Source organism: Chlamydotis macqueenii, chromosome 3 (genome assembly GCF_036417535.1).
Source record: "Chlamydotis macqueenii isolate bChlMac1 chromosome 3, bChlMac1.mat, whole genome shotgun sequence".
Taxonomy (NCBI): Eukaryota; Metazoa; Chordata; class Aves; order Otidiformes; family Otididae; genus Chlamydotis; species Chlamydotis macqueenii.
The window spans coordinates 39,734,787-39,747,389 of NC_141558.1; the positions used below are offsets into that span (position 1 = coordinate 39,734,787).

A 12,603-nucleotide genomic window follows, 5' to 3' on the forward strand; every position below is an offset into this window, starting at 1 on the left:
ATGGCATACTCACAAAATCTAGCAAATGTTCCTTGTCTGAAGGAGACCAAATAGTTACTACATACAAAAAAGCATTTCAAAGAAGCTCGTATCAGTTTATAAAATCCATTAAAACTGCTTTGAACATGACGTTCAAGAATATTCTCTAATAACTCCTATAATTTAAAAAGTTAATTTATGATAGTGCAAAAATATATATATATATATTCACAACCAAATTTCAGTAAGTCAGAGAGCAGTGTATCTATTGTCCAAGCTATAGCAAAAGGAAGATGAACATTCTCCCTATTTAAATTAGACACTTTTTAAATTATGCATCTGGTAAATCTTTACAGCATATAACAAACAACGTCAACTTCCTCTTTACAAAAACTGCGTGTTATATTACTTTGCAACTCAAAAATCTTCTCTGAAAGGACAATCCCACAATTTGTAAATTAAATGTAGGTACAGTGAGTATCCTGAAAAACCTCTATAGAAAGTAAGAAGAAAACAAAAATTGTTCTAAAATATTTAGTAATTAAACATCTAACATTTCCATATTATTCGCAAAGTATTTACCATCTGATCTACAGGTAATCATAGAACAACTCTAATTGAAAAGGAGCTTTACACGTAATCTGTCTCACGCTCAAGGGGCAGCTTCCAGGTTATATCAGGTTGCTCACAGCCATACCCAGTCAACTTCTGAATTTCTGCAAAGATTAGACTCTACAGCTTGCTGGCCTACTACAGTTATTGACCTTTCTCACACATTTTGTGAAGTAGTTGCCAAGCCACTCTCCATGATATTTCAAAAGTCATGGCAGTCAGGTGACGTCCCAGGTGACAGGAAAAAAAGGAAACACTGCACCTATTTTTAAAGGAGTAGAAAGAAGGATCTTAGGAACTACTGACCTGTGAGCCTCACAGGAATCACAGAATCATAGAATCATTAGGGTTGGAAGAGACCTTCAAAGATCATCTAGTCCAACCCCCCTGCAAGGAGCAGGGACATCCCCAACCACACCAGGTTGCTCAGAGCCTCATCCAACCTAGCCTTGAATGTTTCCAGGGATGGGGCAGCCACCACCTCTCTGGGAAACCTGTTCCAGTGTTCCACCACCCTCACTGTAAAAAATTTTTTTCCTAATATCTAATATAAATCTACCTCTCTCTATTTTAAAACCATTACCCCTTGTCCTATCACAACAGGCCCTACTGAACAGTCTCTCCCCATCTTTCTTGTAGGCCCCCTTGAGGTACTGGAAGACTGCTATAACGTGTCCCCGGAGCCTCCTCTTCTCCAGGCTGAACAGCCCCAACTCTCTCAGCCTGTCCTCATAGAAAAGGTGCTCTAGCCCTTTTATCATCTTCGTGGCCCTCCTCTGGACCTTCTCCAACTGGTCCACGTCCTTCTTGTGTTGGGGGCTCCAGAACTGGACACAGTACTCCAGGTGGGGTCTCACCAGGGCAGAGTAGAGGGGCAGAATCACCTCCCTCGACCTGCTGGCCACGCTCCTCTTGATGCAGCCCAGGATGCGGTTGGCCTTCTGGGCCGCAAGGGCGCATTGCCGGCTCATGTTGAGCTTCTCGTCCACCAGCACTCCCAAGTCCTTCTCCTCAGGGCTGCTCTCAATCCATTCCCCGCCCAGCCTGTATTTGTGCCTGGGATTGCCATGACCCAGGTGCAGGACCTTGCACTTGGCCTGGTTGAACTTCATGAGGTTGGCACGGGCCCACCTCTCCAGCCTGTCAAGGTCCCTCTGGATGGCATCCCTCCCTTCCAGCATGTCAAAGGCACCACACAGCTTGGTGTCATCGGCAAACTTGCTGAGGGTGCACTCTATCCCACTGTCCATATCGCTGACAAAGATGTTGAACAGGGCCGGGCCCAACACGGACCCCTGAGGGATGCCACTCGTGACCGGTCTCCACTAGGACACTGAGCCGTTGACCACCACTCTCTGAGTTCGGCCATCCAGCCAACTCCTTATCCATCAAGTGGTCCATCCATCAAACCCATGTCTCTCCAGTTTAGGATGGGAGAAACTTCTTAATGTGGCCTGTAACACTAGGACAAGGGGTAATGGTTTTAAACTAAATGAGGGTAGATTCAGACTGGATATAAGGAAGACATGTTTTACAGTGAGGGTGGTGAACACTTGAACAGGTTTGCTGGAGAGGTGGTGGATGCCCCATCCCTGGAAACATTCAAGGCCAGGTTGAATGGGGCTCTGAGCAACCTGATGTGGTTGGAGATGTCCCTGCTCCTTGCAGGAGGGTTGGACTAGATGACCTTTGAAGGTCTCTTACAACCCTAACTATTCTATGATTCTACAAATTTCTTCTCCTGTTACAGTTTGTGTCCTTTGCTTTTCATTCTTTTAACAAACATGTCTGAGAGGCCTGACACCATGTTCTGCTGTTAGGAAGCAGTAAACAGCAATAAAGTATTACGTAGCCTTCTTTTCCTCAGCCTGAACAAATCAATCTCTCTCAGTCTTTCTTTGTACGTCATGTTTTCCAATCCCTTCAGTGTCTTCGTGGCCTTCCACTGGACTTACTATAGTGCATCAATGTCTTTCTCATACTGGGGAGCTCAAAACTAGACACAGCACTCCAGATGCAGTCTCACCAATGCTGAATAGAGGTGAAGAATCATCCCCTCCACCTGCAGCCCAGTTACTGGCTGCCTGGGTTTGCCACAATGGCTAACTGCTGCCTTGGTTTCAAAGGTTTGCCCGCCAGTATCTTGAGGTCCAGTTTGCTTAAGCAGTCCTCAACTTGAACTTCCCCATCTGTTGGTAGTAATTTGTCTCCCTGTGCTCTGCCAGGAGGTTCAGGGACCTCAGAAACGTGAGAGCAGACCTTGCCAGGCAAGATCAAAGCAAAAACAGCACTGTGTACCTCAGTCCTCCTTGTATCTTTTCTCATTATGTCTCCTGCTGCATCAGCAGCACGCCATTTTCCTTAGTCTTCCTTTCACTACTGAAGTACCTCGAGAAGCCCTTCACTTATCTTCAACTCCAGCTGAGTTTTGGCTGGAGTTTGGCTAGCTCCTTCCCTCTACACCAAAAAGACTGTTTTCATGTTCTCCACAGAGACCTGACGCTGTTTACACCTCCCGTATACTTCATGGTTTGGGCGAGTTGACTCAGGGATCCCCCCATTCAAGCAAGCCAGCTGTCTGCCGTACCTGCTTGTCTTCTTGCACACTGGAAAAGCGTATGTCTTTGTGGATTTTGAAGAGTCTGTCCCTGAAGAGCCTGTCCCTGAAGATCAACCAGCTCTTCTGGGCCTTTCTGCACTTTAGGGGACCTGCCATGGGATACTATCTACCTGTTCCTTGAAAAAGTCAAAACCAGCTATCCTGAAGCCCAAAATTACTTTTCCACTGCCTGCTTCTCTCACTCCCCTCTCAGATTCTACCACATTATAGTTGTTTAGCTGCAGACGGCACCAGTCCTCAATCTCCATATTCACAAGCAGCAAGAAATCTAAGCTACATGGCCTAACAGGAATAAAACATCTATCCAAATGTAAAATAGGGCAGAGAAGTGCACGGGAGATAACAAAATTTTAGAGGCATATGATCTTCGGGAGCTTTTATTGATCTCGCTTACAGATAGAAATGGATCTTTAACAGGGCAGATAATCGTTGCGATAGCTGACATGAACAACTGGAAAGACTGCTTTAAGGTGGCAGCTAGTTCAAGAAAAAGGAACAGGGTCTATAAAACATACAGGGCTACATTTACACTCAATTTTGCAAGCATATAGATAATTTTAGGATGATACGAGGCAAAGCTTTTAAAAATCTGGAGGAATGAGTAGCTAAAGTAGAATAATTATCTGACAGATGGAGATTGCCCAAGGCTGCCACTTGAACATATAAAAAGATGAGGCTGAGTTTGCTTTTGAAATTCAACATTAAAAATTCCAAGTGCATCCTGAGTATTAGTTGTAGAAAGTACAAGAATATGTTCAGTGTATCAGAGTACAAATAGAGGTTAGATTCAAAGTCTTACTTTGAAAATAGTTTTTAAAAACTGAAATGTTACAAAAACATTTTAAATATCCTCACATAAGTAATACTGCATAAATACTCAGAGCATAGTGCCTAGGTAAAATGTATATCTACTAGTTTCCATCGCAGTGCCAGTGGTGGCAGTTGTGCATGCATATTTCGACCATGGTAATATTTGTGCTTCCCCTTCCCACACCATCCTTTCTATACACAACACCCTCTCTCGATCAGTTTTTGCAACCCTGGTCCTACATTTCTTCAGAACTGGTAAGATCTACTGCGGTAATAGCTGAATGTCTGCAGGTAATAGCTAAACAAATTGCTCCTCTGCATTCATTTGCAACACTTACATTCCATAAAAAGTAAGCAACTTCAAAGCACATGCTTCCTTTAACAACAGTACAGCCATAAATGCAGGGAATACATTCAAACCCGCACTCCTCCTGCTGTCATTCCAGCGCTGTGCATCCCGGCGTCTCTTTGCAACATCTCGTCCTTATTCGCCCAGTAACTGCGGTGCGTCATCATCTGCATTCTGCCTCATAACTCCCCTGCACCCAACAGAAATGCAGCCCTATCCTGACTGTGATCTTTGGAGGCTAGAGGAATATGGGATTGTTATTTTTATCACCAGGGTACTATTTGTAAAGCTCCCTTTCTGTGATGGATGCCACGCGTAAGAACAAGTTTGTGCTCCTTGATAACCATAATTCTGCAAACAGGTGAGAAGGCAAAGAGCTCACAGCCCAAACCAACAATTTATGAACCACATAAGAGAGGGAATGGAAAGAGAGGAGGGAGCAACAAAACACAAGCCAGACAAACTATCGTGTCAGTTCTGCAGATCTTAGCCTATTCAATTAACTCCATCATTTTTCAGCTAGCTAGAGTTATAAAATGGATAAGCCACCTTGTGACAGACAACACAGCTGTATGAGAGCAAATCAAGAACATCATGGTTATTCTGAACCAGTTGCAGCTTCCTCTCCATCCCAACCCCCTTCAGAAGCTCTTTCTAATTTATGGAACAAAAAGGGCAACATCACATCTAACAAAAGGAAAAAAAACATTTGTTTGCCTGTAGTCATGATGTCTGTATCTGGTTGTTGATTTGTAGTAACCAACGTATCAAAGATTTGAAGCCCCTGCTATCCTCAAATATATTGTACTTTATCTCCCATTTCTCATTACACCCAAGCTCAACAGAATTTTACCTGAATATTTTGGTTTTTTCCCCCATGTAGTCTACTTAATCATGGATATAATAATAAAAAAATAGACTTGCTACTAACAAAAAACTTGATGTCTACTTCAGATTAATAACTTTTTTTAAAAGAAGCAAGCCTTTATTCTTATTTCTCTCTTAGAAGATGAGTAAAATTCCTGATTTTTTCACAATACCTCAAGGTTCTATACCTGTATCATTCTGTGATTTGAAATGGTATTGAATTGACCCAGTAAGATGTTTATCGAATTGACCCAGTAAGATGTTAATTCAAAGCCAATAAAACCAAAGTCTTGCTTGTAATTTAATTTTATCTGCATCAGACATGCTAAAATCAAGGGACTTGCACAGGCTAATTAAAAAAAAACTGCAAAAGGAAGCACAGACATTAAAGAAATTCTGGTTTTGGAAGCTACCACAAATCTAGCCCTATGTAGACATTTTCAGTTGATATTTGTGACATTTAAATAAGGCTTGGGGTTTTTATTTTTTTAAGAAATATTCTTAGAGTCAGACATTTTGGGAAAAAGCATCTCTACTGTGTAAAAACACTCCTCTCTGTAATATAACTGAGACATTGCATGCAGCAATTAAACACACTCCACATTCTCTTCCGATAAGGTCACTGAACTTGTAGATCATTTGGAAATGCAGTTGATGTGCTTAAGTCCTTGTTATTTTACTTTCTATGAGTATCATTATAATTTAGGAAAAATACAAGGTACTGTTCTATGATCAAAGCTCTCCACTTCACATTGCTGCTGCAAGACCATTATCTTAGTAAATTTGAAATGACAGAGAAGTGCCGGGAGGTGGGTCTACCTTTTTAAAGCACATGTAATGTGAGGGCTTTTCAGTTCAACTGATGTGATTCACCAGAGATGAACAACAAATTACTCTCTTGTTTAGCTGATTTAATAAGCTGTTGGTTGTTGTTTTGAGTTTTGGTTGTGGTTTTTGGGTTTTTGGTTTTTTTTTTTTTAATATTGATGCAATGAGAAGAGATTGAAAGAGCATAAACTGGAATTCTTGCAAGCACAACATAAAAAGACTTAATCTAACCATCATCCCAATGCTTGGACAGGCTGGACAATACACAGGGGACAATTACCACGGCTCAACTGATAAGCTGTAACTCACTAAGGTACAATAATGCAATTTCTTTCAAAGATGTGGACTGAACAGGAGTGTCAGGATTAGGTCACTGAGGTTACAGAATGCAACAGTATTTTTTTCTTCATGTTTATTGTTTGTTATGCAGTCTACATCTTTATAGGGAAGCTTATTCTAAAAGTACTTCACCGATCATAAAACCAATGCTTCTTTTTAAATTCAGAGGCAAAACTCCCTCTCATATAATAGTGAAATAACTGAATCCTAGACAAAAACAATTGGTCATTCATCCGTAACTGAACTACATCTGGGATGAAACACAGCAGCTATTTTGCAGTTAGCATTACTGCTGCAGACTGATCTACGGATAGAGATGCACAACTGAAAGCACAGGGGAATTTTAGGTAGATGAAAAATAATCATACTGACTGAAATCTGGCAAACTCCCCAGAGGCAACTCCTTTATTCGTACAAAAATTGTTTACAATTATTCAGGATCTCGATTACATATGCCATCCAAAAGACATGTCCAACAGCTGACAGCGTTCTAATCTCATGCTACTGAATAAATAATGCTCCTATACGCTTTCTTCGCTGTTTAAGTGAGCAGGGAACTATCAATAAAAGGGCTGCATGGCTGGAGTTTTGCGATACAGGTTCAGGCTGTATTACTACCGGCTAGGCTGTAAACTGTGATAAGATCATATAACTTGTAGCACAAGGTTTAGATATGTCTGCATTTCCAGATTTAAAGATGAGCCTGTAAATCAGAACAGAAAACTTGGAAATTACAGACAATCCCTATTTTCACTCTTTCAAGCTGTCAAGTATTTGAGATCAATACTTTGAATTTGGCACCTCATTTGTCAGTAAGAGGTCAATACAAAGGCATACCTTCTATTTCCATAAATATTACTCCTTAACCGTACCAAAACATCACATAAATTCTATACCAGTACTTTAACCACATCTGTATTACTCTGCTGTCAAATGCATGCCAGATTTCTTTTTGGATTACTGAAGAAGAAAACTTATTTTACCTAAAAGGTTGAAACCAGTATCAAGGCTTGCTTTTAATCTCAGTGACGTGGGAGGAGACAGGAAAGCTATTGTTGTCATGTTAGAATTGCCAGTAGCAAGACATTCCAGTCATCAAAAAAGATATTTAGTTATACCAGAAATCCACCATTTTATTATGGTCATGCTCAGAACTCAGGAACTACCTTTTTACAGTCTAAAATTAAAAATGCTTCTTTTAAAATTCTAGTAAACGACTCCAAAATCAGTATGATTCTGACGTTTCCTCAAATGAGTTCAGATTTTATGAAGCGATAAACTGGATCCTCAAATTAACAACTGAAGCAGTTAAACTTGGAGAATTTCACCCATTGCTTGTGTTTAAGTGGGCAGAAGCTACTGTTTCATAGGTCATTAGTTAAGGTAAATACCTCTCTCCCAACAATGGTAAATTATTATTTTCCACCCAGTACTTCATTAACTTTTCTCTTTGTTGGATGAATGCACTACGTTACTAATAGCAGCCAAATGTCATGTGAGATGAAGTAAAACATATCTGGAAGAATTGTACTTTATTTATCAAATGTCAGATTTCAAGGATTATTTTTTCCTTATGCATGTGAGAAGAACATAAACATTAACTTAAGTATTACAGTATTTACAGACTAATTCACATAATTATTTCCATAGTACGAGCAATGCACTCACTTTCACACAGCTGGAATAGTGTAGAACTTTTCTAAACGTTTGAAAGTGTTTCCAACTCTGCAATGGATCAGTCATTCTTTAATAACTTGCTACTAACTGTCCAAGTTTTTAGCAATAGTTTTTTGCTGGTTCACATTTTATAACCTTTTCATATTCCGATCAAATAATCTATCATGTAATATATTAAATATAACACAACAGCACTGACAGTTTTGTATTTGAAATCAATGATAACTAATCAAGTGTCAGTTGTGAATACTCCTTTTCTAATGTGAAATGAAAAATCTGTTGTGTTTTGGTTCTGAATCACAGGCTACTACTGTGTATTTATAAATGCCAGCAGAAGTCATAAGAATATAATAATAAAAATAACCTTCCTATCAAATAATAGGTAATTTTATGGGTTTGTTTGTTTGTTTTTTTTACATAAATCTTTTGTATTACACTGGTTTGTGACCTGAATAAAAGCCAAACAAACATGAAATGTTTCTAATGACCTAATTCTCTGAAGTCAAATTTAAAATATTCCTATGCATTCTCTGAAATAGCTATGTTGTTACTGAGGACTTAATATTGCATTTTCAAACACAAAAATCTGAATAGATAATTCTGACCTCATGAAATGCTCAGAAGTTAGCAGTTGAGTACATTTTGCAGAATAAACCCCATATCCTTAAGATACCCTCTATTAACCAGATATATGCATTAACATGACATGCAAATGTCTAAAAGTTAGATGGGCCATTACTAGCACTCTGGGATACATAAGCAATATATATAAATTAATTGTTTAATCCTATTGAGTTGCCTGTGGCACTAAGAAAAAGAAAAGCTAAATGTCAAGATTTCAAACTGTCAGTTGAAATGAGTCCCAGATGTGAAAACATTAAGCAACCTAAAAATCAATTAACTTTGTTTTAAACAAAATCTTTTCCAAGGCAAGCTTTAATCTAGTGACTCAATCTTCCCCTTCCCCTCCCTGGCACAACTTAACGTGGAAATTGCAGCTATTTAATAAGTGCAGTGACTGAACTAGGCAAATAGTACATAGAACTGATGTAATGTAAAGATTTACGTGTCTTCTGCCATTAGAACTCACAGATTTTGAGTAAGATTTTAATGGTTTTAAAGACAATCCCAAAGAATACCTATTGAGTAAAACCGTCAAGTTTTGTTTTTCTCTAAGAAAACAAGTACTGTGTCATTGTGCAGAATTCTAAAATGTATGAAAGCTCAGGTTATTATTTTGCATAAAACCAATGGAAAATGGTGATTTCATAAGAACTTAAGCTAATACAGCCTGTCTAATTTCTAAAAACATAAGGGGTAGTGCCAAATCTAAAGAGGACTTTTAAAAGAAATTTTATGAAACTTAATTTGAGTAAATTTACCTTACGAATACCTGTCATTATCTTCAGTACAACACTGATTAAAACAGCTGCCTATATTTTCAATGAACAAATTCTACAGAATATAGAAAGCCTCAGTCCCAGGAAATGTCAATAAATATCAGAGGAGAGATTAACTGCTAAGGGACATTTACATGAGTGTTACACATTTTAAAAAGGGAAGAGATAACATACCCCTCTCCACCAATTCTTGTTATCTTTAGACGAAAATCAACAGAGTTCAGGCTGGGTGGCTTCCATTTCAAAATATCATCACATCGACCAGGCTTGTATTTCTGAAGAAAATTAAAAAGCAGTTTAATTATGCTTATTGGTTTTCACTGGTTTTAAAAGTAACAGTTCAGCATTTCAGACTATATTAGCTGTCTCTAATGAATTACAATACTTAGCAACTGAAACAATGAATTCCATTACCACAGAGGTAGTTGTGCTTCACTATTTTATTTGCTGCTCCCTTTTAAAACCGCTTAGTACCGTAGCCAAGCCATTGCATATAATAAAAAGCTGAGAATGGAAATAAAAAATTAGCATACTTCATTATCTCTTTCTGGCTAACGGAAAATTTCAAGAAAGAAAACAAGACGGCACATAAACAAAGGAAAGCACTGATAGGACATACATAAAAGACACATTTAAGATAATCTCAACATTTTTTAACAATTTTAGGAATGGTATTTTTGTTATCCATGCTGTTGGCTAACACAACACGAAAAATCCAGCAGTCACCATACTGCCAACTATCAGAAAGGCCCCTCAGAAACATGTTCTTTCATACCAAAGGAATTTAAGTTACGTAAAGATTAAAAAACATCATGACATACAGGAACATAAATACGGGAACATCTGTTGCTTAAGAGAAAGGGTACACACTTAAACCAGAAGTTGCAAGGAGCAATTTTCTCTACAAAATTATTAGAGCCTTGGTTTCTTATGGTCTCTTCTATCATCCGCTTCAGTTTATTGAGCTGCCATTTTGTTAATCCTCAGCCAATAACGAGAGTCAATCTGCTAACCTTTTACTTATTAGAAAATGTTTCACGGTAATGGAGAAAAACAGAATTAACATGAATAGGACAATTAAAATAATAATCTGTAGATACACAGAATGAGAAATTTTAGTTGTTAGATACTTATTAATCCACAATGAGAAAACTTATGCAATTTTACCCGAAAAAAACAAAACAAAACAAAACAAGAATGTTTAGTGTCTTGGTAACACAGCAATCACTGGCATCACATTGCACCCATATTTGCAAAATGCAAAATCTACTGATGCCAAACCTAACAGTTCTAGATCTAAAGTGACAAAAGAAGATGAAGAATTTTCTGGTTTATGATGTAAGAATGGAAAGTTATTATTTCCAAAATAAATGCAGCATATTGTGTTTATCATTTCTTGATGAAAAGACAATGTGTGACTTTTGCTAAACAGTAAGTAAAGGTAAGCTTCACATAACTGAAACTCAAATAATCTTCAAACATTTTTAGCCATAGTTCAGCTACACATGACAAAAAAAAACCTACTAAAAACCTTCTTCCAGAATTTGAATGTAGCTGGTCAGAGTGCATCATCTCTTATGTTTTGATCACGGCCCTTAGATTGTTTGAAAGCAACAGCTTACAGCTTCAGGCGTTCTGTTCTGGTTCCTGGTCAAGGCATTATAAACCCACTCCAAACATCAGTATTAGAGTCACCTGCCCAACTTACTATTCTAATTCACGCACAGCTCTGTACTGAATTTCTCCACAATCTTCTCAATATCTGAATAAAATCTGAATGATTTAACATTGTCCTTAGGACAACACAGAGAAGCTGCTTCTGACACCTTTTATCTACGCCTGCTCCCCTTCAACATCTTTTATTTTATTCCTTCCCAGCTATCTTCTAGATGAAAACTGTCCCTTGGAAAGCAACTTTTTTTCAATGATCCCTCAAATCTGGAACTCCTGCCAAACCAAATAAAAAATCCTCCTTTCACTTGAATCAGAAAACTAGTAAGACACAGTGTGACAGTAAAGACATGAAAGTATGGGTTTTTTCCTTTCTTCTCTTCCCACCCTATTTCCCCATCATACAATTTCTGTGCTGTAACATCAGCAGATATTTGGAGAAAGTTGGTTGCCTGCAAACATTCCAAAATGGGATTTAGAAAGGTATTGTTTAAGCAAGAGATGATAAAGAGAGGTCCTGCATGTGGGTCAGGACAATCCCAAGCACAAATACAGGCTGGGCAGAGAATGAATCAAGAGCAGTCCTGAGGAGAAGGACTTGGGAGTGCTGATGGACGAGAAGCTCAACATGAGCCAGCAATGTGCGCTCACAGCCCAGAGAGCCAACCGCATCCTGGGCTGCATCAAGAGGAGCATGGCCAGCAGGTCGAGGGAGGTGATTCTGCCCCTCTACTCTGCTCTGGTGAGACCCCACCTGGAGTACTGTGTCCAGTTCTGGAGCCCCCAACATAAAAAGGATATGGAAACAAGTCCAGATGAGGGCCACAAAGATGATCAGAGGGCTGGAGCACCTCTCCTATGAGGACAGGCTGAGAGAGCTGGGGCTGTTCAGCCTGGAGAAGAGGAGGCTCCGGGGAGAACTTATAGTGGCCTTCCAGTACCTAAAGTGGGCTTATAAGAAAGATGGATAAACTCTTTAGCAGGGCCTGTTGTGATAGAACAAGGGGTAACGGTTTTAATAGAGGGGGATAGATTTAGACTTGATATAAGGAAGACATCTTTTACAGTGAGGGTGGTGGAACACTTGAACAGGTTCGCCGGAGAGGTGGTGGATGCCCCATCCCTGGAAACATTCAAGGCCAGGTTGGATGAGGGTACGAGCAACCTGATGTGGTTGGAGATGTCTCTGCTCCTTGCAGGGGGGCTGGACTAGGTGACCTTTAAAAGTCCCTTCCAGCCCTAACTATTCTGTGATTCTACAATAGTCTTCAAGACAGAGAAAGTCTTCAAGACAGAGAAAGTCTTCTCTTTTGCACAGGAATAACAGTCTTAACCAAAAAACACCCCATTTTTGTTTCCAAAAGGTAAATTTGGTCTGCTTCTGCATTCATGAGTACAAAATATTTCTCCCCAGTTATAAACAAGATTCTTTCTTACCGGTGGAACAGGTA

The 12,603-nt window shown here is 39.2% G+C and overlaps 1 protein-coding gene across 2 annotated transcripts in view; it reads right to left on the reverse strand.

The window, feature by feature from the left end:
• Positions 1 to 12,603, reverse strand: part of RNGTT (RNA guanylyltransferase and 5'-phosphatase) — a 187,011-nt gene that overhangs the window by 51,458 nt on the left and 122,950 nt on the right. For both annotated transcript variants that reach the window (XM_086745338.1, XM_086745339.1), the window contains one exon: positions 9,656 to 9,756. In XM_086745338.1, coding sequence (XP_086601464.1) covers positions 9,656 to 9,756 — 101 coding nt within the window. The remainder of the gene's footprint in view (positions 1 to 9,655; positions 9,757 to 12,603) is intronic.